This window comes from Nestor notabilis, unplaced genomic scaffold (assembly GCF_000696875.1).
Source record: "Nestor notabilis isolate BGI_N333 unplaced genomic scaffold, ASM69687v1 scaffold24415, whole genome shotgun sequence".
NCBI lineage: Eukaryota > Metazoa > Chordata > Aves > Psittaciformes > Psittacidae > Nestor > Nestor notabilis.
In genome coordinates this window covers 1656-24876 of record NW_009931070.1, presented here as the reverse complement: position 1 = coordinate 24876, position 23221 = coordinate 1656, and the positions used below count along the sequence as shown (strand labels likewise).

The window sequence follows — 23221 nt, the reverse complement described above, 5'->3', positions numbered from 1 at the left end:
TTCCTGCTGCAGTTGATTCTGAAGCATACTTGAGGACTACCAGAAGATGTAAGTCTTAAGAGCACACAATTTGGGCTCTGAGAAAGGCGCACTCAAATACAAGGCCAAAGTACATAGTTTGACCATCTAAACCCCAAGACCAGTCAAGTAAAACAAAGGCTTAAACTCTTTATCCAGCCAGTGACTGAATATTTTACACAATAGTGCTACAGCTGCTTCAGAACAGAAGTTATTTTACTTGTCCATGTCATAAACTGAGGGTTGCTGAAGTATCAGAGTTCAGAAGATAAACTCTTTTTCATGTCTTGTTTAAGCATGGTTTCAGCTATACTATCTCAGAGTTGATATACAGATTTTCTGTATAAAGTATATAAAAATTTTAAATTCATCTTCAGTCAAGATGCAGATATATCTGAGTAATCACAATCAGAATTTTAACTCAGGGAAAGATGTTATTTCTTTGCAAATACGCACTCCTAGTCAAGATGGTCATTGCCGTAGCTCATCTAAAAGTGAGTCACTTAGGCACCTTTAAAAAACATTCATAGGAAATTAAGATGTTAGAACAGCTATTGGTGGCTGATAGGCTAATTTTTATATTAAGATATAACGTCCTAAAGATGGTAATAAGAGTCCTAGATTTGTGGATTTGAGGACCAGAAAGTTTAAAATACTGAGTTTTGTAGTTTCTAGAAAGATTTGCTGCTTGTACTTCCATTGTTTCCCTATGACCTCAGACTCTTTAAGAAATCCAAGTTCTAGCCACCTAGGTTGCAATAAGAGATCTAGGGCAAGTTTTTTCAAGTCTAACAGAACCAACTGCCCAGCTCTTCATCCCTGTTCCAAGAGCAGTATGAGTAAAGTTACAAAAAACTTCAGGGGAGAGGGGGAGGGAAGAGTGCTGAGAAAAGACATTGCAAGATAAAGAACAAAGAAAACTGAAGCTTGTAGGCAAGGCATAGTAAAGGCCAATGGTAAAACTAATGCAATTCCTACTTTTCCTACTTCACAGATTTAAAAATAAAGTGTTAAGGCTGTGTTTAGGAAGTCCATGGAAGAGACTTTTCAGCACTGTGCAAGCCTCTAAAGCATTTTCTCCCTATCCCATATTTAAATCCTCTAAGTCAGAATTTAAGTGTATTTTAACTTTTAGGCCAGAAAGCTATCCTTAGAGGTGAAAATTAAAACTGACTGCTTTCCAGTGTGAAGAGCAGTCAAGAGGACAACAATCTCAGTGAAGTTCTAACTGAATAAGAGTAATTTTATCTTCAAGCACCCTAGCATTCTGCTAAATGGGCTACTGCAGGCCAGCTCAAAAAAAAAAAAAAAAAAAAAAAATTATTCAGTACAGATTCAGGTCCTTACTCTGGTCAAATATGAAAGCAGCATTGCTTTGTGCAACTTCATAGCCTTGTTCTGCCAGAAGAAGATACTGAACCACAGCAGAATTTGAATCACCATCTTTATAGCTGTTGTAGGCTGTCATCAATCTTTCAGACCAACGCCCCCGTTCACATACATTCTTAAACAACTGCAGGGGAATAAAACAAATGGTGGGGGGGGGAAGACTGGTTGTTATCAACTTCAGAAATTTAGGTTTTACAAGATGTAAACCTTTAACATTCAAATGCCTGTTCAAAATATTTACATTTCACAGGAAAAACTTGATAGATTAATTCACTGCTTAAGACAGGCTTACTTTAAGATACAGGTTACTAAGCAAACACATGCCAAGATTCAGATGCTTACTCAAAATTATTCTTAAGATGAGCTTTTCTGTTATACTTGAACCCATGCTTAAATGAAGAATTTGGTACTTACTAGTATTTACTTCATATTACATTCTTTTGATTTTCTTCAAAGTTAATAAAGCAATACAAATTCACCATATCAACATATGAAAATATAGATTTTTCTCGTGAGATACAAAGGAGTTTGATAATATATCACTTTGCCTTTTGATAGCCCTGGCTCTGCAGTCACCAGTGGATTTTAGCCAAGACAGCTTTCCTACATAAGCTGACATGGTTCTATCCAACTTTTTGCAAGACAGTATTATTTGACTGTTATAAATGATGACCTTACCTCAACAGCAGTATGACAGGATCGCATTACTCCAGTGCCAGTAGCATGCATCTGAGCCAGATTATAAAACGCAAGAATATGGCCACCCTGGGAGGCCAAGTTGAAATACTTCAAGGCTTGTTTATAGTCTCTCTTGACTCCAATGCCATCTAAAAGGAAGATTAAGTCATTGCTATTAATTCCTCTTAAAAAGCAAAGTTGTATGAAATACAGTATGTACTTAGTCTTTAAAATTATTAAAGAAAAACACTGTGAAAGTATTAGGAAAAAACGACAAAATATAAAGTCAATCCAGTTAAACCACCCTACATGGTGTGTGTGTATCTATCTATCTATCTATCTATAGAGATATATATCCATATCCACACACACACACACACACACACTTCTCACACACACTTCTATTGCCACCTAGTGAACAGTTACTGAAAGGGCAGACGCTCAGACCTGGCAAACCATTATTTTGATGTCACTTACTGTAATACATGGAACCTAGTTGAAGCTGTCCATCAACCCATCCCTGCTCTGCAGCCTTCTGGAAATACTTCAGTGCTAGCTCATAGTTCTGCAGGAAGATATGGTCCAGCCATTACAGCCTTGCAATACACCGCAATTTACATAAAGAAAGACAATAGGCATGTATGTATATGTAAGGACAGATCTATATTGCAGAAAAATTACAGCAAGATTTTTTATTCACCTGGCCAAAATCTGGAAACAAAAACTGAAACACCCTACAATGATATTGGCATGTCTCGAGCCTGTAGCTATCTCAAAACTGGCACATAGCATTGCTATCAATAGTTATGCATCACAAAACAGATGCCCTGTTCTGTTTCTAGAACAATTACTTAACTTACTTTCTCAACTTTGGGCTAATACAACTTTTGAGTATCTGTTCACATAGCTAAATATAAAACATTTAACAAGAAACCTTCTCGTGAGATAAGCCACAAGGCACACGAATTAATTACAAGTTTCAAAGTGTTCCTCCACTCTCAGGGACAGTTTGGATTTCTTTTATTTCACAAGAAAATTAGATCCAAGTTCAAAACTGCTAAAAATTCACAGTTAAGCATTTCTAACAGCTTTAGCAACAATTTGAACTTAGAGGGAACTCTGCATGTTTCAGAGCTGCTGACTCCAGTGATTTTTTTATTACAGATTTCCTTACAGAGTTTTCAATGTAACAGAAATCTTCATAAATAAGTCTTTTGCAGTACACTGCTCCAGAGAAAAAGTCTGTTGACAACAGTTACACAATCACATATGATTAGAAAGATGACTTACCACTGGAACACCTCTTCCATAAAGGTAAGCCATTCCTAATCCACTCTGTCCAACTGGGTTACCCTGAAAACACAGGAAAACACTTCTGCAAAGAAAGGCAAAACCTACAGCTGCATCTTTCAAATTTATCTTTAAAAATCACTAAAACAAGCAGTGCTTAAGGTATATTTGCTTTACCTTTGCTCCTAGTTAATAATATTTATTTAGGCAGAAAACAGCATCTTTGGTAACTTTTGTTCAGTAATTACACAGCTAGTTGAAAGGGAAAAGGAAAGCTTTCAACACTAGTTACTAAAGTCTACTGTGCACTTTCAGAATGTCACATGAAATGTATAACCCACACTCACAGAAAGGTGGGGCATTAATAGCTTATTCTTCTTCAGTTTTTCCAAGTTTGAGAATGTTCCAGATGCTACAGAAGCTCCCAAAACAACTACAGGAAATCTGAGAATCTGTCTTAATTTAAAAGCAGCTGTGACAACACAGCTCCAGATTATTGAAAATCAACACTTTACAGAATGTCAGGCTAGTTAGGAAGTCAGTATTTCATACTGATGCCCGCATTCATGAGAGTTAGACTCCTTGTACTCAGCAGAGCTTCATTAACCACCATGATCAGAACTGGAGGCAGTTTCTAACAAATTCAGTCAAGCAGGGTTTAATTATGGGTTAATCTGGGAAAGAAGTTGGGACTAGGTATATGCATGTGCAAGTGCACAAAAAACCCCACATTTCCAGCATTTCTGAGCTAATCAGCTTTTTAGTACACATACTGTATTTCTAGCTTAAAGATAATCATACCATATCAGCAGCTTTCTTGAAATACTGAAGAGCTGTTTCATTGCTCTGAGGTACAACATCACTTCCTTCTGAGTACATCTGAAAGGGAAAGGTGTTATTGAAGAAGAGCTGAAGAAGTCAGTTTAGCATGGAGATCATGAACCATCTTCTCTTTGCGTATGAGGGTGACTATTGCACTATTATACTATTCTGACTATTAAATTACTGAATAGTCATTAAAAAACTTGCTCAGAAGCAGAAAACATCTCTATACTGTAAAATTCAGATTCAGAGGGTTTAACTGTCAAAATGGAGAAAGAATTTCCCATTAAAAAATTAGAAAGCTTTCATTAAAATACCCTTCATCTTTTGAGTTATACCAGTGTGCAGTAAAGAACACAAGCAAAAATTTTGTGAGACGACTGGAAGTCAAATTACACTGGCAGTTAAAATACCTCTTGAAAACAAAGCAAAAATAAGTTACTAAATCCTGTTCATTTCAGCATTTATTAGATACAAACCACCTAAGCAGTAAGCAGAAACCTGCAATTCCTCCTGTTGGGTGCCTTGCCTAGCATATTATACAATTTTTTTCATGCTCTAAGGACATGAATTTTGTATCTCTACTGCAGTGACAGCCTGAAGATGAGCTAGAGCTGCCGCTTATTGCAGCCTAACCTTAAAGTGTACTCAAATAGAGAAATAAGGATTTAGCTCCTCAGAGGGTGAAGGTACCCTGCAACCTAGATCTCAGGCAAGTGACCTAAATACCTAAGCAGTAAGATACTAACATCACCATTAGCAGCTTGTCTGTCATGTTTTATATTAAATAAGGACTTAAATCTGAGAAAACTGAAACAATGGCCCACCTTGTAGACAGACTCAGGCTTTGGTTCAGAGTACATGCAGACCTACTGGCAACTCTGACTCAGGTGCCTCAGTTTTCTACAACGAATAAAAATACAGATGTCTTTCCCCTTTCTTTCCTGAACTGTGTTTCCCAATAAGCAAAATTTTGAGAAACTTTTGTCTGACACACTGGAAAGCATAGGAGCCTACTCTGAATTTTCAACTCTGCCACAGAAAAAGGACATTTAGGTATTTAACAATTTGATTATTTTTTTTTTTAATCTAGTTCAAGCACTATTTTGAAAAGAAAAAAAATCCTAAAGTGAAGTAGAAAATTTAGACTAGACATAATACACTGCAAGAAAATTCAAAACAGTAGCAGAGCAGAAATGCTTCAAATCCAGCATTCAAGTTTTATATTTCCTGATACCAGAAAGTAGGAAATATTTGTTATTTTTCATTGAAAGGCAGTCAATTTACTTACTTTTGAGAGTGTTCATCTTACCTTTCCTAGAAAGGCCATGGCATGTGAATTGCCAGCATTAGCTGCTTGATTGAAGTACTCAAATGCTCGCTGTAGGGAAGAAAAAAAGAATTTTAGCCACCATGACTATGATTTGAGTCTCTTTTCTTGCAAATGGAGCAGAGTTTGTTTGCCAAGTTACCAGGTTCTTCTGGGGACAAGAGTTATGGATCCCACTTGATTTAACATATGTAACAGAGTTCCCCACTTAGAATACTGAGCAGAGGGAAAAAAAAAATTTTTATAATAGTATTATTTGCAGTATTTTTATTTGTAGTATTACTTGTATTATTTATATTGTATTCTATTCATAATAGAAGTATTATTTGTAGTAATATTATTTGTAGTATTTTTTAATAAAAACACTACAACTGCTACTATGTACAAGCTACACAGATAAATTTTGTTTCCTTATTGTAGCTCCAAAACCTTGTTTGGAAGAGGACAGATCTGCCAGTTCCTATTCACTTTTACAGAGCTTGGTTATACTAATCCTGACCCACTGACAATCTCTGAACCCTTCTAGAGCAGTCATTTTAAGGTATTTTAAATGTGATGACCACTAAATAATTTCTGTTTGGTAGCAGAGTTTGAAATAATTATCAGGACTGCACATCCTCAGCTCTCCATTTTTTCAATATACACTTCAAGAAAAGGTTAGCTATTTTAACTTCTACAAGCAGTAGAAGTGTGGGTTGGCCAACATCATCAAAAGTTGGTTTCCATGCGCACTTAATATCCTTAGTATTGAAAGTTACACTGTTTTGCCCACAGAAGCAAATTATTCTTGCAAGCCACAAACTAGACTATCATCGCTAATGCACACACAATGTGTCATGGAGATTCTACTACATGTACAAAAGCTCAGCTAGTTTCAAGTAGTACTTGATGAAAACCTGGTCTTTGTTTCTGACTTCCTCATTTCTAAGATTATTAGTGTAAAACTGATTGTGTAAGAAAGGCAGCTCCATGTATCAGTCACATAAAGATTAGAGTTTTATTGAATGAATTAAATTTTATCAAACAAGAATACTGAAGTCATTAAATACCTTACAGTGATACTTAAAACACTTTTGCTTCACTGTGGTCTCAGCTATACTTTTTCACTCTCCACCATGGGTAATATGCATAAGATACACAGAAAGGGTACCTGATGATTTTGCTCTACGCCTCTTCCACCATGTAAGTGCAACTGTCCAAGGCCAACCTAAAAACAAATTTTACATTGCAAATAACTAAGTTTTCATTAGGGACTTTTTTTTCCATTAATACAGATACCAGTGAGCTAATTAAATGGACAAAGACACACTATATCAGACTTACAAGATACCACAAAGCCTGAAGGCACAGATTTGCTTCAATAACTGCAGTAGAGCCCTATTTTTCCACATTAGCCTAAGCAGAAATTTAGCCTAGATAAAAGTGACATGACTGTTCTAGATACAAAATAACTATGGTTCATTTGAATTCTGTCTGCCTAATTCTTAAGTCATATAAGTTGCAACTTCAATTGCGACAATTTGCCTTTACTAGTGTCCTCCCCTTTTGCATGGTGTCTAGAAGAGGTCCAGCCTGCAGTTTGCAGAAGTCATGTAAGAACAGATACAGCAAGAAACTGAGGTCCCTTGACAGGGCCCATTCTTCCTCCACAACATCTAAAGCTATCCTTAAACTAGTCTGGCTGGTTTCTAGTGAAAGCCAAAATCCTTTTTCCTAAGATATTAAAGTTCTAATGTTTTGAATTTATTTTCCACAAAAAAAATAATCCATATTCTGTCCAAGTTCCACCTTAAACACAATAAGGCATAAGCCTCTTCTCATAAAAACTAAACAGGAAATAGCAAACAAGTTGATTTAGGAGGAAGAGAAAACTAAAGCTCCAAAGACTTTCCCTTTTCATAAAGCTGTTTCTGTAATTCTTGACAACCTCTGCATGTCACCGGGTGAATACAATCTTACCTGTGCTTGTACATCTCCTTTCTCTGCTAAAAACTGGTAATACTGAATCAAGTCATCTTCTAGCATCCCACTTGCCATTCCTGGATTTTCTACTTCATCTGCTAATCGAATTCGCTGAACCACTGTGCCACCAGTCAAAGAAATGTCACTAGCAACTGGAAAACAGGTAAGAAATTTTCAGATTTGTTCAATACAAATATTACACTCCTACTTAGTAAAACCAGATCTCTACAGAGCTTCAAACCGTTACATGAAAAGAAGGAATTACTCTGACATTCTCTAAGAATTAAAGACATTTCAATAGATAAGAGATTAAAATAGAATATCACAACTCAGAGCCAAACAGGTAACTTGTTTAATAGCAGGAATTCTCTACTTTTATACTATTAGTGTTGATAGTACTTATAGTATCTTCTAGGTGAATGATACAAAAATACAGATAAAAGTCAAGAACATTAGCCTCATAACAAGTTTTTACCATGATTAGCTACAAGTCGGTAGTGTGTAAGAGCAGATTCACAACTTGGAAGGACTCCTATCCCAACCCAGTACCGGTAACCCTAAAAAGGGAAATACAAAAATATGGGACTATCGGTTATTTGACAACATACTGCTTGCCAGGTTACAAACTTTTTTCACCCTACTTGAGCAAGATGTGATGATGCAATAGGCAAAACAAAAGCCCCAAGTCCACTGTGTCTGCATTAAAAGCAACTGGCTGGTATGATTAAAGGTTAAATATAGCAAATATACTCCAGATATTACTCAGGACAAAGCAAATAAGCAGAATGATACTTGTGGATAAAACCTACAGCCTTTTACTTACGCATGTTGCACTTTATTGTCAAATCTCACAACGCTAACTATATTAACATATACAATTATATAAAAGATCTTTTGTAAAGATTTCTGGCTTTCACAGTTCTCATTAGCCTATAAAAATTAAAAGTCTGACACTTCTGCTTTAAGTCAAGAGATGCAAACATGGTCCATCTAAATTCATAGTGGTATACAGTTTAAAATGAGCAGACTTCTCCTTAAGTTAACAAGGAATAATGGGAAAGATACTATTGCCCATGCAATGCAAGCATAATGATCTAACATCTGGACGGTGTATTCACATGAAGGCAAATCTTACATTAAAAATTTAAGATTACAAAAAAGTTTGTGCATGTGTAAAGTTATTAACTATCTTACTTACTAAGATCATATGGGCGATCAGATTTCCTCCTAAAGCTCCAAAAGTGTAATACACCAGGGCCTTAAAACAAAAATCATTGGTTACTTAGATAACATCTGTCTCCAAGATAAAATACAAGAGCACATGCTGAAGATTTTTATGTTACCTTAGCTTGACTAGAATTGACTCCTAGACCAGATGCATATAGAAATCCAAGAGCCTAGAAAGAAAATAAAGTTTGTCAGCACATACTTTGAAACCCGTTTTCCTGGAATACTTAAGTATACAGTCAAACAGTGATTCAAAGCTGCAAGGAACATGCCAAGCTCTACCTTCACTTTGGTACCTCCTGCATCTAGTGCCTTTCCTGCCCCTTTTAAAATGTTAAGTTTCTAAATTATTCAGTTGCTTATGACACTAGCACACAGAAGTCTTACAGTTTGATTTACTGTCTAACAGGTCCTATGAATTTTGTATTTTGCATCTGTTCTGCCATGGGTTACTTGCATTTACGACTATAAGCAGTTAGAATGCACAGAGCTGTCTGGCTGAGGTTTTTTCACAAGTTATTTTTATTCTTAAAATTTACATAATTACTGCTCTATCTATAACACCTGTTTCAGCTGTGTGGCTCAGAAAAGAAACTAGCAGCACAGAAGGTAACAGTGTATATATAAAGGTGTTTGTATTTCACAGTGTTCTAAGACTATTCCAGATAATTCTGAAAGCACACACATAAAAATAATCACCTCATGCAGACAGTACTGAATTCTAAACCAATAAAAGTGAAGATCTTCATTAAGATATAAAATCTCTAGAAAAAACAGAGTTCCTGCTTTCTATACTGAATCAGCACTCCAACATTAAAGAGGAAACAGCAGGAAACTTGGTAGCCAAAGAGCTAAAAGAAACAGGATTAATTCCTAAAGACGCTGACACTTCCAAAACAAAAGAGAACAGTGAATATATTCAGAGACATTAAAATTGGCAACACCCACATTTTATGACATTACATGTGTACAATTACGTATGAACAATTCTATAATGTTCAAAGGCACATGGACAAAGGGAGTCCCATTCCACTAAACAGACTTCAAGATTCCTAGGAGTTTATAACTTCCTAGATTATGAAGGTGTGTGTGTCTATCTACTTATCTCAGTCAAAGATAAAACTGCAGATGAAAAGCCACAATATCCCACACAAACCACAAGAATAGAACATTGAGTTTCAGAGATTTGTTGGCTGGAGTCACCTGTATCTACCCATTTTTTGACGTACACACCTAATCTAGTCAGTGACAGAACAGGTAAGAAATTAAGTTAAAAAACTTCCATCATACTATATTAGTGGCAGTTTCATGATGTTTTTTTAAACTCAAAAGGGAAGAACTGTTTCCATGTGCTTACACTGAGGGTGCAGGTGCCATTTGCTACTGTACCCTCAGTAATGCTAGCAGCATGCAGAAGCCAGGTAAAGCAGAACCATTTGGGGGACAATCTTTGAATCAAAGCAAGGCACTGGTGAAATTTTAAAAGGTAAAAGCAACAAGTAGTCAGGGTTAGGAAATGCTTAGGCAAGCATTAATAAAATACATTTTCCTGAATCAAGTGTTTTACATTAAGTTTTCAAACAGTTTAAAAAAGCAGCACTGTCTGCTGTCTTTTCTAACCAGGCAACAGATATCACTTATTGTTGTCATTCTGTTCTGGATGCAACAACAATCTATAAAATCACCTTAGACTAAGTACAATCTATAAAACAATTTATAAACCTGTAAGAACTTCTGCAGAATCTAAGGACATACATACCATTTGTCCTTTAGGAGAACCTTCTTCTGTTAATTTTTCAAATAGTTCTTTTGATGACTGTATGTTCTGCTTCAGGTAATCCCCAAACAACAAAGCATAAGACACTTTCTCCATTGCCTTGGTATGATTCATGTCAGCTGCTTTCAGAAGATATTGATACGCTCTTAAAAGAAAACAATTTCTTAGTCACCTCGAGCCAAAGAAGCAGATTCCATTCATAGACCTGAAGATTTTGGGGAGACATTTTATTCCCCGGTTTTAGCCTCTATTTTCTACAAATACATCTACCTACAGTCCTCTGTTCCAGCTCTGAATTGTCAATCTATGCAACAGCTCATATGATTTAGCTAACAGACAAACTAGATTTTAATGTTCACTCTACTCCTTATGCAAAGTGATCATGTCTTTGTAGCAAGAATTTTAAGTCTTGTACTAGATATCACGTAGGACTACTACTCTGAGAGCTTCACATCACGACAGAAAAAAAGAGGTCTTAAAGTCTATGGAGTCTCTGATTTGTTGAGAACAAAATCATTCTAATGAAAACACTACAATGAGTATTGGGTGCAAGACAATTGTACACATAATCAGTTTTGTGATGAAACAATCATGCTTACAATGAGAAAGTTCTCTAAAAACCCCCCTTTATTTCAGCCTTAGAACTTACAGTAGTCCTCTAAAGTAATTTCACAGCATCTGCTTTCAGAGCAATTTAAAAGCCTGTAACCTTAAACATTATAACACAGTACTGTCAAGCATGCTCATGGACCTCTGAGAGCATTCCAAGATTTTTCCTTACCACTGTTCTATTCTCAGGCTTGTTTTCTTTCTTTAGAACAAGCTGAGGCACACCTGGTTCCTCACATAATTTCACCTTCTAAGAAAGGGTAAAGTATTCAAGAGAACTAAAATCTAATATTGTTTTACAATTCCTACACTATTTTATATAATAGAATACCAGTCAGAGTCTAACAGATACTTGTCTCTGCCAAGGTGTGATGGACAACTTCCAGTTGTGTTTCAGTTTCCCTGATACATGAAGTACAAATACACTCCCTTACCTACATGAACAAGTTTAATACTGTAGTAGTGCTCATGTAATAGTCAGCAGCCTGAAGTTACCACTTACTGATGAAGTTGCCAAGTTGAGTATCAGGGAGTTCTAAATTAACATAGCTATTCTTAATTATAGTGGTAAGCTGACAACTATTTAATTAGTTATTGGATATATACAGAGTAGAAAGTAAATAGACCAGAATGAACAGAATACTTGTCTCATTCCTTTTTTTGTTGTTTGTTTCATCTACCAGCATTAATGTTTTGATGACATTCATTCTTCAGAAATTAGTCTTATACAATTTTTAGAGGATCTGGAGGAAAGCAGGGATAAATTTGTTTTCCTAAATACCCTGAAATTACTATTCATTTTCAGTACTAACACTGCATAGTTTGATCCAAGTCCAATAAAGGGCAACTCATTTAAGTTCTTTTCCAGGTAAGCCACAGAGACCAGCTATGTCACCCTTTTCTTGTTGGGGTGGAGAAGGTAGACTTACTCTTTCTTCTGAGCCTTTTTACTACTTTCATTAAGGATTTTCATTCCAGTCTGATAAACATCCTCAGCTTCTTGCATCTGCCTTCTCTTATTAGACTGCTCTTCAGCTAGAAAAGAAAAAAAAACAAACAAACCACCACAAAAAACCAAAATAGGTATCTTAAAAGCTCTAATTACACAGCTGTTCTTTCTAAGGGGAAAATACAACCAGAAATATGTTTCTGAAGACCACTAAATGACCCAAGTGATTACAAACGGCTGTCTAAAGAAGGTGCGGTGGGTATCTTGGTAGACAGTTTCTTCTCACATGATATCTTCCATGTACAAGTTTGCAAATAGTCTTTTAATTGCTCTAAAGTAAGCTGTGCAAGGAAGAAAAGGTTTCCTCCTTTAGGAGAGCGTTTTCTACAGAAGGGTTGCCTTCATGCACCAGATCAGTGCATATAGTGGGAAACATTGTCAAACCCCTATACTCTGACAACCTCAGAAACTAACAGTTTTATAGATGCCTCCACTGCAAGACTTCCCAAATAGCTTTGGGAAGTGGCATTTACATTATAATCTTCTATCATGAGAATTTTGCCTTTATAATTACTCGTATATCACAGTGTAAAGTCCACATTAATATATGACAGGGACTTTTAGACTCTGAAATAAAGAACATAAAGACTGAAACAAGTAAGGACTTGAACAAGACACCAAGTTACTTACTTTCACAGAAGCCCCACTTTTGATCTTTCTTGTAATCGTAGGATGTTGCACACCAAAGCCTGCCATCTTCCCTCCCATCTGCAGTGCACTCTGCGTATTCCTTCTCCATGAACAAAAAGGGGAAGTGGCAAGGTTCACCATCTGCAGTGCCTCCAATAGCCGTCAAAACTGCAAATACACACTTGGGAATTAAGACTGATTTCCGTTATTTCACAAATTGAAGTCACTACATTCAGGAAAGCACTCATACGTTGTTTTAGTTTCTGTGAACTGCATTTAATAAAGTTTTCAGTAAAATTTCTGATTTACAAAAGCCTGAAAAAGCAATTATTTTTCTAAATAGGACTTAAAAATATATTATTCTTATTTTTAATGAGGAAATGAAACAGAAGGTGTAAGTTTCTTATATCCTTTAGTTCTAAGCAACCAAAATCATAGAATGGTTAGTCTGGGCTGAGAAGAGATTCAAAGCAGCCCTGTGGAGAATGACTTGGGGGTGTTGGTGGATGAGAAACTCGACATGAGCAGGCAGTGTGCACTTGCAGCCCAGAAAGCCAACCGTATCCTGGGCTGTATCAAAAGAAGCATGACCAGCAGGTCAAAGGAGGTGATCCTGTCCCTCTGCTCTGCTCTTGTGAAACCTCACTTGCAGTATTGTGTCTAGTTCTGGTGTCCTCAACATAAAAAGGACATGGAGCTGCTGGAGCAAGTCCAGAGGAGGGCCATGAGGATGGTAAGAGGACTGGAGCACCTCCCTTATGAAGACAGGCTGAGAAACTTGGGGCTGTTCAGCCTGGACAAGAGAAGGCTGCGTGAAGACCTCATAGCAGCCTTCCAATATCTGGAGGGGGCCTGTAAAGATGCTGGGGAAGAACTCTTCGTTAGGGACTGTAGTGGTAGGACAAGGGGTAATGGCTTTAAACTTAAACAGGGGAAGTTTAGATTAGATATAAGGAAGAAGTTCTTCACAGTGAGGGTGGTGAGGCACTGGAATAGGTTGCCCAAGGAAGTTGTGAATGCTCCAACCCTGGTGGTGTTCAAGGGCAGGTTGGACAGAGCCTTGGGCGACCTAGTTTAGTGTGTGGTGTCCCTGCTCATGGCAGGGGGTTGGAACTAGATGATCTTAAGGTCCTTGCCAACCCTAACTATTCTATGATTGGCAAGGACCTTAGGATCATCTAGTTCCAACCCCCCTGTCATGGGCAGGGACACCTCACACTACAAAATACTTTAGTTTATACTGGAGAAGGTAATCAGTTACGTTTTTCATACTGGCGAAGGTAATCTGTTACATTTTTATTGCCTACCAAAATAAACAGCCTTCTTTTCACTTTCTCTTCTCTGCACTCACTTCCTGATGCAAAAGACTGCCCTTGAATTGCATTCTAGTGCATATATACCCTTTAGCCCCAAGGTTGACATAATCATGACAGGATCACTCACATCACCAAAGGTGACACTGAAAGTACTTGAATATCAGCAGGGACTACACTTTGTACATACAACTGTAAGACAAGACTTAAATGAAATCACAAGTCTAGTAATTTTCTATTGTTGCATATACTTACATTGAAAACTTTATTTCACTTTGCCAATATATTTAAGTTGCATTCAAAATTACTTTGAACAGCATGATTTATTATTTCTTACCCACTAGAATTTCAAGGGTTACTGATTCCAATATTGGAATATTTTTAAATAAAATCAATCTTCTATGAAAAGTAAGAATTATCTTCATTTTTTGATAATGAAATTATTTCAAATAGCCTTTTATAAAGGTTTTTCTCTTTCACTAAGCTAAATCCAGCAGCTGGGTTCTGCTTCATTTGAAGACATTTGCAAAGTCATGCAATTGAGAATTTCAATTATATGGTGTTTTTTCAAGTTAAGTTTGTAATTCTTGTGGTTATAGAGAAAGCTAGTTCTTTTTTTAGGGTCTATAATTGTAATGCCTACAGACCATACTAATTATAAAATTTCATGTTGATTTTTTGAAGCATAAGGAAGTCTCCAGGATTAGTTAGCTATCCAAATTGCTCTTCATAATTTGATTCCTTGGCAGATGTTTCACCACACCACTCCAAATTAATTATCCCATAACACAGAAGGAAAAATGTTATTTTCAGAAGCTGCATTCAAAAATAATGTGCCCAGATGCAATTAGCCTGGCATAAATTTAGGTATCTGTTAACCACAGAGATGCACAAACTCATGCTAAATGTACATATAACTACAACTGATGGGGCTGCTTAAGACTGTCATTTGAACACGCTCCAGGCCCAGGATTTTAACATTACTTGAGAGCTTGAAGTTTTACTTGTATTGTTCAGTACCTTGTCTCTTGTATTGAAAGTAATAGAACATAGAACATTTATACAGTGCTCTGCATGAGAGTTAAATGTACATCAAAGTTTTGAAGTTTCTCTGCTCTAGTCCTTCCCCCTAACCTTTTTAAAGATTCTAAATTCAACCACAATGCTGTTTTGCCCCCTGAGACAGTAACAATCCCTAAAGTAAAACAGCTGTGTAATCACAGGATAAAAAGCTCACCAGTTATTTTATCATGTACCTAAAGAATGATAAACACAAACTGAGGCAAATAATTTACTCAGAGGATAAATTACTTTTTGTCAAACTGAGCGTACAAGTAGCAATCTACCAGGTTTACCATGTCTGAATAAATTATATGATATTTTATCATTATATTTTGTCCTTATTTACTTACATCTCATCTCATATTTTATGCTGCAGGAAACCCAAATATAGATTACTTTGAAGTATTGGTTACATTACTATATGATTCCTTCAAATAGGAAAATAAATCAGGAATTGTCAGCTCTGTATGAACTTGTGGGCACTTTTCAGCAAAAAGTGTCAATATAGAACTCCATTGTTACAAAAACAAAAGACTAAAAACTAAACTAAAAAATACCACTTCCTATACACCCAAGACCTCCTCACTAATCAGAAGAGAGTAGGACAACTTCTTTCTTAGAAGGTTAAAAGCACAAGTAGTACTAATTTTAAATTACTGAAGACTTCTTTTCTGCTCAATTTCTTGCAAAATACATGTGAAACTTGAAGAATACTTTTTTTGTTTTTTTCCTGTGCAATCTCATGACTATACACAGGAGCCAAATTATTTAAAAAAGCTTTATTCTCCCTTAATGCAGTCCTGTCAGCAGGAGCTCATTCAAGAGATGCAACACACTTAGCTAGGCTAGATTCCTGTCTTGCTCAGTTAAAAAGTTTGCCAGTAAAGCTGCCCTTTAGCAGGCTTTTTTCCCCTACCAGAATACAAGTACTTTTCCTTCAGAATTGCTTCTTAGATAAAATGAGTAATCCTTCCATCCACATCACTTATCTACTTCATAAAAGGTTCAAAAAACTGTGCGAGACTTTAAATTCGTGGTTTTTGAAAGTCACTTGAAAGTTGACAGGTATAGTTAAGAACTGTAGTTGCCAGGGAGCAAGCAATCTGGTTACATTTTCCTGTGTGAGATTAAAAGTATCTCAAAGTTTACTTTTGCAACAGACTGCACCAAGTATGTCGCTTAGCTCAGTTTGTGGCAGCAAGCTATTTAGTGGATTTGGTATACTTTTTTCTGTACAACACCATGCCTATCAACTGCAATAGTTAATCCTATCACTGTGTTTTGATGAAATGTATACTAGTTCTGTATTAGTAACGCTGGCTTATTAGAAAACGGTCAGTGTTAGTATATAACAGAGCTCATTTCATAACTCCTGCTTTCTTTTCACATTCAAATCTGAACTGAGAGGATTGACTAATACTAGTATTATCATGTAACTATATTTTTTCAGCAAAGTTGAAGATTTGCATTTTATGGACAAGTGAAAAGGAAAAGTCTTTGCTACATAGGCTAGGGTACTCAATTGTACCATTTAGTTATCACCTACTATTAACTGCATGTCAAAAAAATTGTATCAAGTTTATATTTTTATTAGTAGTAAAAAAGAAATACTAGAATTTCCTGGGAATTCATACACAAAGACATAAGGTTTTAGCTACATTTGAAAGTTTACTGAGTTCTATATGCAATTTAGATGTTGCCCTAAGGCTCCCAATGCTGTTCTAGGAAGCTGGTCTTTGCATCACTCTTTGTTCCTTCTCCGCAACTGCCTCTCCAGGCAAACAGCCAGCAGACTGAAACACTGATGCAACTTCTCCTATGGCTGGTACATGTACACAGAGCATAGTATGTGTACTTGAGTCCTATTTGAAGAAATCAGAGTTTTCTCCATTTGATAGTTAAAGCTTTCCAACAAGATGGAAACAACAAGAATTACGGACCATTTCAAATGCATCTGAAAATAACCACTCAGGTTTCAGTCATGAAATAGTTGAAAACTTTTTGATACTATTTTCTAATGGAAAAGGCAGAAACTAACATTCCATTCCAGAAAGGTTAAAACACTAGTTATTTCATATGTTCAAAATTACTATTTGTGTTTATTCACATGCCAGAGTTACTCAGATGCATCCTTATTGCCAGTTTTTCAAAAGTCCATGAGTAATTACCTGGATTCTGTATTTCTGCTTCTTCCAAGTCTTTATTTAACAGATTTGACATTTCTAGAGAGTTCAATTCTTCCAGCGAATTTTCTTTTTCCTCCTCTTGACTGTGAAAGTTCTCTTCATCCTCTGATTGAGAGTCCGATTTCCCTGATTCGAGGAAGATCTGACCTGCTACCACTCGAGTTCCTGTGGAATGGTCCTTTACCTGGTCCTCTGCAGATAAAGTCTGAAGGAAAGCAGCCACATAATTTAGACAATTAGAAACTGAACAGCAGCTGGTGAAAACCCCACATTATTCTTCAAGATATTATTAACATACTAGAGTTTAAACAGTAGCATAAAAAGTAAGTTGAGCTACCTCTATCAGCTCTCATTGACTCTATACCTTTCAGTTCTTTGAAGAGAAAAAAATTTTCAAGCATAACACAACATTAATTCTTATGATACACAGAAGAAATTAATGAGATGGCAAGAGTTACAGAACAGTTTACTATGGGAATCAAATCACAGTTCTCAATTTCAGACCTTTGCTCTCCACAAGAAAAACAGAATGACTAGAAACTTAATTCCTCACCTTTGACTCCAGTGATTCATCTTGATTTCCCTCTTCATCTAGAAGAGATGTCTTAAGTCAGTAAAAAGCTTTTCCATTAATTATTTTCTAAGGTTCTAAGATACTCTAACGTACTAAGTTGACTAATGCACTTCAGAAAGACCATGTTAGTGTTGTCAGGAGCAATCAAATGTTTCACAGGTGATCCTCTTCTTCCTGAAGTTATGCCAACACAACTGTTTGTCCAACATTCAAAAAAAGTGTGGATTGTTTGGTTTTTTTTTAAACCCAAATCAATCCTCTAGATTGCTACACAGTCTCAATCATTCCAGTCCAACTAAACTACCTAAAAAGGTATGCATCAATTGAAGAGTCTATGGAATTTAAGGTTTTTAGTCACCAAATCAACTTTAATATAAACAGCTTTGTTAGCGGCGAGAAAGTTACATTAACTCCACCCTATTTAAGCACTGTTCTTTATAGAATGCCAGTTCATTTTGCCTGACCAGCATAATTGAACCTTTATATAGAGGTCTCTCTCCACAACTGTGAGAAACTAGATTGTCTTTAAGACACTGTTCAAGAGCTGCAAGCCTTATTTAACTGTCATCTCTCTTATCTGAATGGGTTATGATATTTGATTAGAAAGACTGGAAAGAGAAGAAATGCTAAATAAAATAGGAATGCTATTAGGCAGAGACTTAAAGGAATAGAGGTGAAAAGGAGGGAGAAGATAATCAGAAAAGCTTATTTATGACAGTTTTACCTTTGGTTTGCAGAATTGTGTTTCATTTCCTTTGTTCCTGCAACTTAAATGGGCTACTCACTGTGGTTCATACACATCTTGACTGAAAGCTTCCCAATTTATCACAGCCGAAACATGACTGTTCTCAGTCATCAGTGGCTGATATTACCTCATTTAGATAAACAACCTCCCACCCACACACATTTGAAAGAAGGCGCTACAGACCTCTCCCTCTGGTACACAACTCACTTAAACCAAAATAAATGCTCCAACTACAAATAGATAACTAAGAAAATCTGCCACTAACTCCCACTACATTTAGAAACCCCCTTCTGAGACTCTGGGGTATATAATGCCCTATAGCAGTGGTAAGACACTGAAAGGCTGGAGACCTGCACTGTGACTAGAAAACGTATTTAAACTCATAGAAGTTAGTGCCCTGTACATGAAATACACCATTTAGTATTTCACAGTTAGCTATTAAAGACAAGTACCGAACACCAACAAAACTCTCAAAGTTTATAGAATTCTGCTTTCGATACGCATTTGGCAGCAAAGAAAACTTACATACTTTTAATCCTCAAGTAAATAAAGTGTCTTATCAGAGATAAATCATCTCTGAAGTGATAAACTCCAGACATGACACTATCAGTACATGTTCTGAAGACTATAACAGTGCAACTGCATGTATTTGCAACAAAAGGGCTAATCTTGGAAGTAAGGTTCCAGAAAGTGACTTCTGCATTGTTATTTGAAATACAACCTTTGATTAGAACAAATAAAAAGATAAGAATCAACTTCAAGCTCTAACAGCATAACAAAAATCAAGAAGAAATGCAAAGACTTACACGTGAAGCTGCAAAACTAAGGGGATGAGTTTGATAGTGCAACTGAGACAAACAGATGATATTCTGTTGAACATACTGAAGAGGATGCAAAGCACAAAAAGTTTGACTGCCAGCAGACACAGGATTAAAAAGTATCTAGAACAGATGATATTGGTAAGCAGCTGCAACCTACAGGTTCAAAAATGAAAGCATGTAGAGCCCTTCAGAAAAACTAGTGGAGACAGCAAAGGTCACTAGAGATGAAACAGGCCCTGCAAGTAGCAACCAAGACAGCGTAAGAACACACACCAATTCGGAAAAAACACCAAAGGAAGCATAAGGGAAAATCAATGGAAAAACAGCTGCATTTTTGGCAGAGACCATAGTGCTTATCAGGTTGAGAAATCTAACTGATAAGGCTGATTGTAATAAGTCATAGTACGTTCTATCACTGAACTTCAACACTTCAGATCACCATGTTACAGTTGCTTTTTAAATACAGTAAAAGTACATACGCATTTAGGATACTTGCTGGTCCTTTGCATTTTGAAATCATGAGACAAATTCAAGTTTACCATGTTTCCCACAAACCACTACCCTAAAAACAAATGCCACCCCTACAACTTCAAACTCCAGAGCCTGTCAAGAGATTCATACATGCTTCTAGTTTGGGGGAAAACTAAAACAGGGTTAACCTACTCAGTAGCTTGTGTGCTACTATTAATATATACAAAGCACTTATACAATACCTGTTACTGCAGTAACAAACATCAGGTTATTTTTAACAGCACTATCAGCTAAGGTGTTTGGTCTGCTTAAAATCAGCCTACATGCCTGACTGCACTAGAGCGTTCTAACTTTTTGGTACAGGCTTTATTAACTGATTTCAATTTGTGGAAGGTTGACTTTACAAGAAATGACCACACAAGGTCAAAACCAAAGAAGGTATACCATCTATGCACGCTTACCAAAGAACAATTTTATTGTAACCTCATACGGAAAGCAACAGATTTACTAAATTGAAAGGTAAGAGACATCTGTGCAGCATAAGGTAGAGCTCATCAAATGCTTGCTCTTCCTCCTTGAAAATAAACCTATTTCATTTCTATTGCATCATTTAAATATTCTCTGAAGGAGCCAGCTTTGTTCCTAAGAAGTTGTACTTGAAGAAGTATTTTCAAAACAGTGCTTCCAAAACAGCATTAAAGCAACAACAAAATATTAGTTTAACTCTTCCCAGCTCTGGGACTTCCTTCTCAGTTAGGCAGATGAGGTTGCAGTGATGACCGATAATGTGACTAGAGGAGGGATCATTTACAGCCTTGTTATTCTGCAGAAGTGCTGACTAATACACACCCGCTACTCATTGAAGTGTGTCTACTTCTAAGAAACAGTTAAGAAAACTGTTCTGAAAGTGTTAATGAAAGATCTATGGAAGGTCACAGTTTGACCTAGGCACAGTTTACTAGTCAAGGCTCAACTACTGAACAAAGTCACAGATGTTATGTTTGTACACCTGCTTCAGAGATTAAAGCTGATAGTTTAGTTTGGTTTTCCACAGTTACCTTAAAAATAATAACTTTTTTTCTTTTTTTTTTTTTAAATTTGGGTCTGTTACCAAGGCTGCCTAATTCTATAAACCTCTTCTGAAAAGGCGAATTGGAAATTAATCCTACTATTTGTTACATGAGCTAGGGAGATGCAATAATACATTAAAAGCAAAAAGTAGGCAAAAATACTTGTAGCTGAAACAGGCAGCTGCCAGCATTGTACAGAATGCTTCACTTACATACAGTGCTGAGCTGTAGATGCTGCTGGGTGCTCTCATGCCCACCTGGGACTCTAGAGCACAGAGCTAAACACTTGTTTCAGCCATCCACCACTTCATATATATTTAAAATCAGCTTTAAAATTTATTCATTTTTCCTCAATTAGAAATACCAGTGTTCAGTCTATTTAAATATAGCAAAAGTACTCTGGCAGCCTATGCTAGATAGAAAGATCCCACCATATGCTGGATAAAGATCCTATCATTTTGTGCGAATTACCATTTTCAAAAGAGCACTATGGAGAGAGGGGTAGAAACAAGAGCTACACAGTGTGATTCAGCAAGAATGTCATTCACTTGAGGGAGCCCAACAGTTTCAAAGTTTTGCCGTTTTAGAAGAACAAATTAACTGACAGTCTGTAAAGCTAAAGGACTGCTACTACCAGACAAAAAATACTGTTAGTTTCAATGTTAGAATGGTCACTCACTTTTGGAAAATAGCCACATTCTTTAAGTGCAAGCTGCTGGCAATCTCCTAAAGTTCTGATGAATGCCCTAACTATCACTGTGGTCAGTTTCATTCCAGTTTTTGCCAATGTCTTCAAACTTCAAACACCATCACAACAAAGCAACTGGTAAGAGTCTGAAGTGATGTACGGCCCAGTGGGTGCACTAACCAATCCACTCGGGGTGCAGGAAGAAAACACTTTTTGTACCACTAATAAATAAAACCTTCTCTTAATAGTGTGTTTATTTCACCTTTATCTCACCTGTTTTTTCATTTCTGTTTTTGTGCATGTTTTATGATGTACATAATACGTTAGTACAGTAGCACACAGAGAAATTCTTTAGCAAGTTAAACACTGAAGATGCACGCTCAGTATTTTATTTTGTTACTGAGAGGGGTACACGAACAAAAAAGGTTTGCAACAACTGCTTTACAGTATCCATCAGATATTTTTGTGGTACTTTTAGTTATTTCTTTCAACGTTCTTTTTGTGAAACTGACTAGTCAGACTTTGAAAGAGAATGCAAACCCCGCTTATCCTATTCCTGCAGGAAAAAAGGAAATCTTAAGAAAAATAATACCTGAGGTTGCTTCTCATGACTTTTTTCAATTTAAATTCAGTACAGATACAGACTCCATAGCACAGATGCTATTCCTATTATGTGCACCTCTAAAACATGCAGTGAGTTAAGCAAAATCCTTAAGTGGCATCTATTCAGCAAGACTAATTTCAAATATCCTTGGCAGCAACTAAATTGTTCCCAGCTACAATCTGTGCAGCGTATTCATTTTAGTGCAACTTCATGTTTAAGATATAGGTCAACCCTCACACTGAATACAAATCTTTTTTCCAGTCTCCTTGCAATTGCTGGATAACTATTTACAAAACTTACTCTCCAGCAATTTCTCCGTAGGAACTGAGATTGCCTATCCGGCAACAAGTTTAGCAAATACGTTTCATTTAGGTAAGTAAAATGAGAAGGGTCAGGGAAAGCCACTGAGCTGTGTCTTTTGAGAGACTAGGTACAGAGCTTCCTACAAGTATGTGACTGCCCATTTGTCCCACCAGCTAATGAGACAGTATGAAAACCTCTGCCTATCACTGAAGATAACCATGGAAAGTGAAGGATAGCCAGAGCATGAATTGCTTCTGCTTTCTTCAGGCAGAATGACAAAATTTCTACCACTTAGTCTGAGAAAAAGGGGGAAAAAACAAAAAAGAATCAAACAGTATCAGCAACCAGAAAAAAAACTAGAAGATATTTTTCAACATTCTTAATGAACGATCAACAGAAGCAGCAGAAGGCCATCGCTGCTGTGATAAGCAGAAGATAGGCAATTTCATCTGAACGCATACAGTCACCAGTTTTTTATCTCCTTTTGACAACTGCCCATAGACTCCTTAATATTCTTTCCCCAGGCCCCATATGCAACTTCTGTATAATCTGTATTAATATTATAACTTTAAAATATAGTGCCCATTTCTTTTGGCCTGAGTTTTCTTGCATTCACCTTAAGTTCTCAATAAATCGATTTAAA

General features: G+C 36.5%; 1 protein-coding gene across 1 annotated transcript in view; it reads right to left on the bottom strand.

The window, feature by feature from the left end:
* The window catches only part of SEL1L (sel-1 suppressor of lin-12-like (C. elegans)), a gene marked incomplete at its 5' end in the record, with an annotated part of 23941 nt that extends 6048 nt beyond the window's left edge, over nucleotides 1-17893 (bottom strand). Inside the window, 16 exons of the mRNA XM_010015708.1 lie at nucleotides 1366-1531; nucleotides 2086-2234; nucleotides 2563-2650; nucleotides 3376-3438; nucleotides 4177-4254; nucleotides 5510-5578; nucleotides 6678-6734; nucleotides 7487-7641; nucleotides 7965-8046; nucleotides 8688-8747; nucleotides 8833-8886; nucleotides 10476-10638; nucleotides 12032-12137; nucleotides 12742-12909; nucleotides 17285-17507; nucleotides 17856-17893. Coding sequence (XP_010014010.1) covers nucleotides 1366-1531; nucleotides 2086-2234; nucleotides 2563-2650; nucleotides 3376-3438; nucleotides 4177-4254; nucleotides 5510-5578; nucleotides 6678-6734; nucleotides 7487-7641; nucleotides 7965-8046; nucleotides 8688-8747; nucleotides 8833-8886; nucleotides 10476-10638; nucleotides 12032-12137; nucleotides 12742-12909; nucleotides 17285-17507; nucleotides 17856-17893 — 1719 coding nt within the window. The remainder of the gene's footprint in view (nucleotides 1-1365; nucleotides 1532-2085; nucleotides 2235-2562; nucleotides 2651-3375; nucleotides 3439-4176; nucleotides 4255-5509; nucleotides 5579-6677; nucleotides 6735-7486; nucleotides 7642-7964; nucleotides 8047-8687; nucleotides 8748-8832; nucleotides 8887-10475; nucleotides 10639-12031; nucleotides 12138-12741; nucleotides 12910-17284; nucleotides 17508-17855) is intronic.
* Between the last annotated feature and the right edge of the window lie 5328 nt (nucleotides 17894-23221).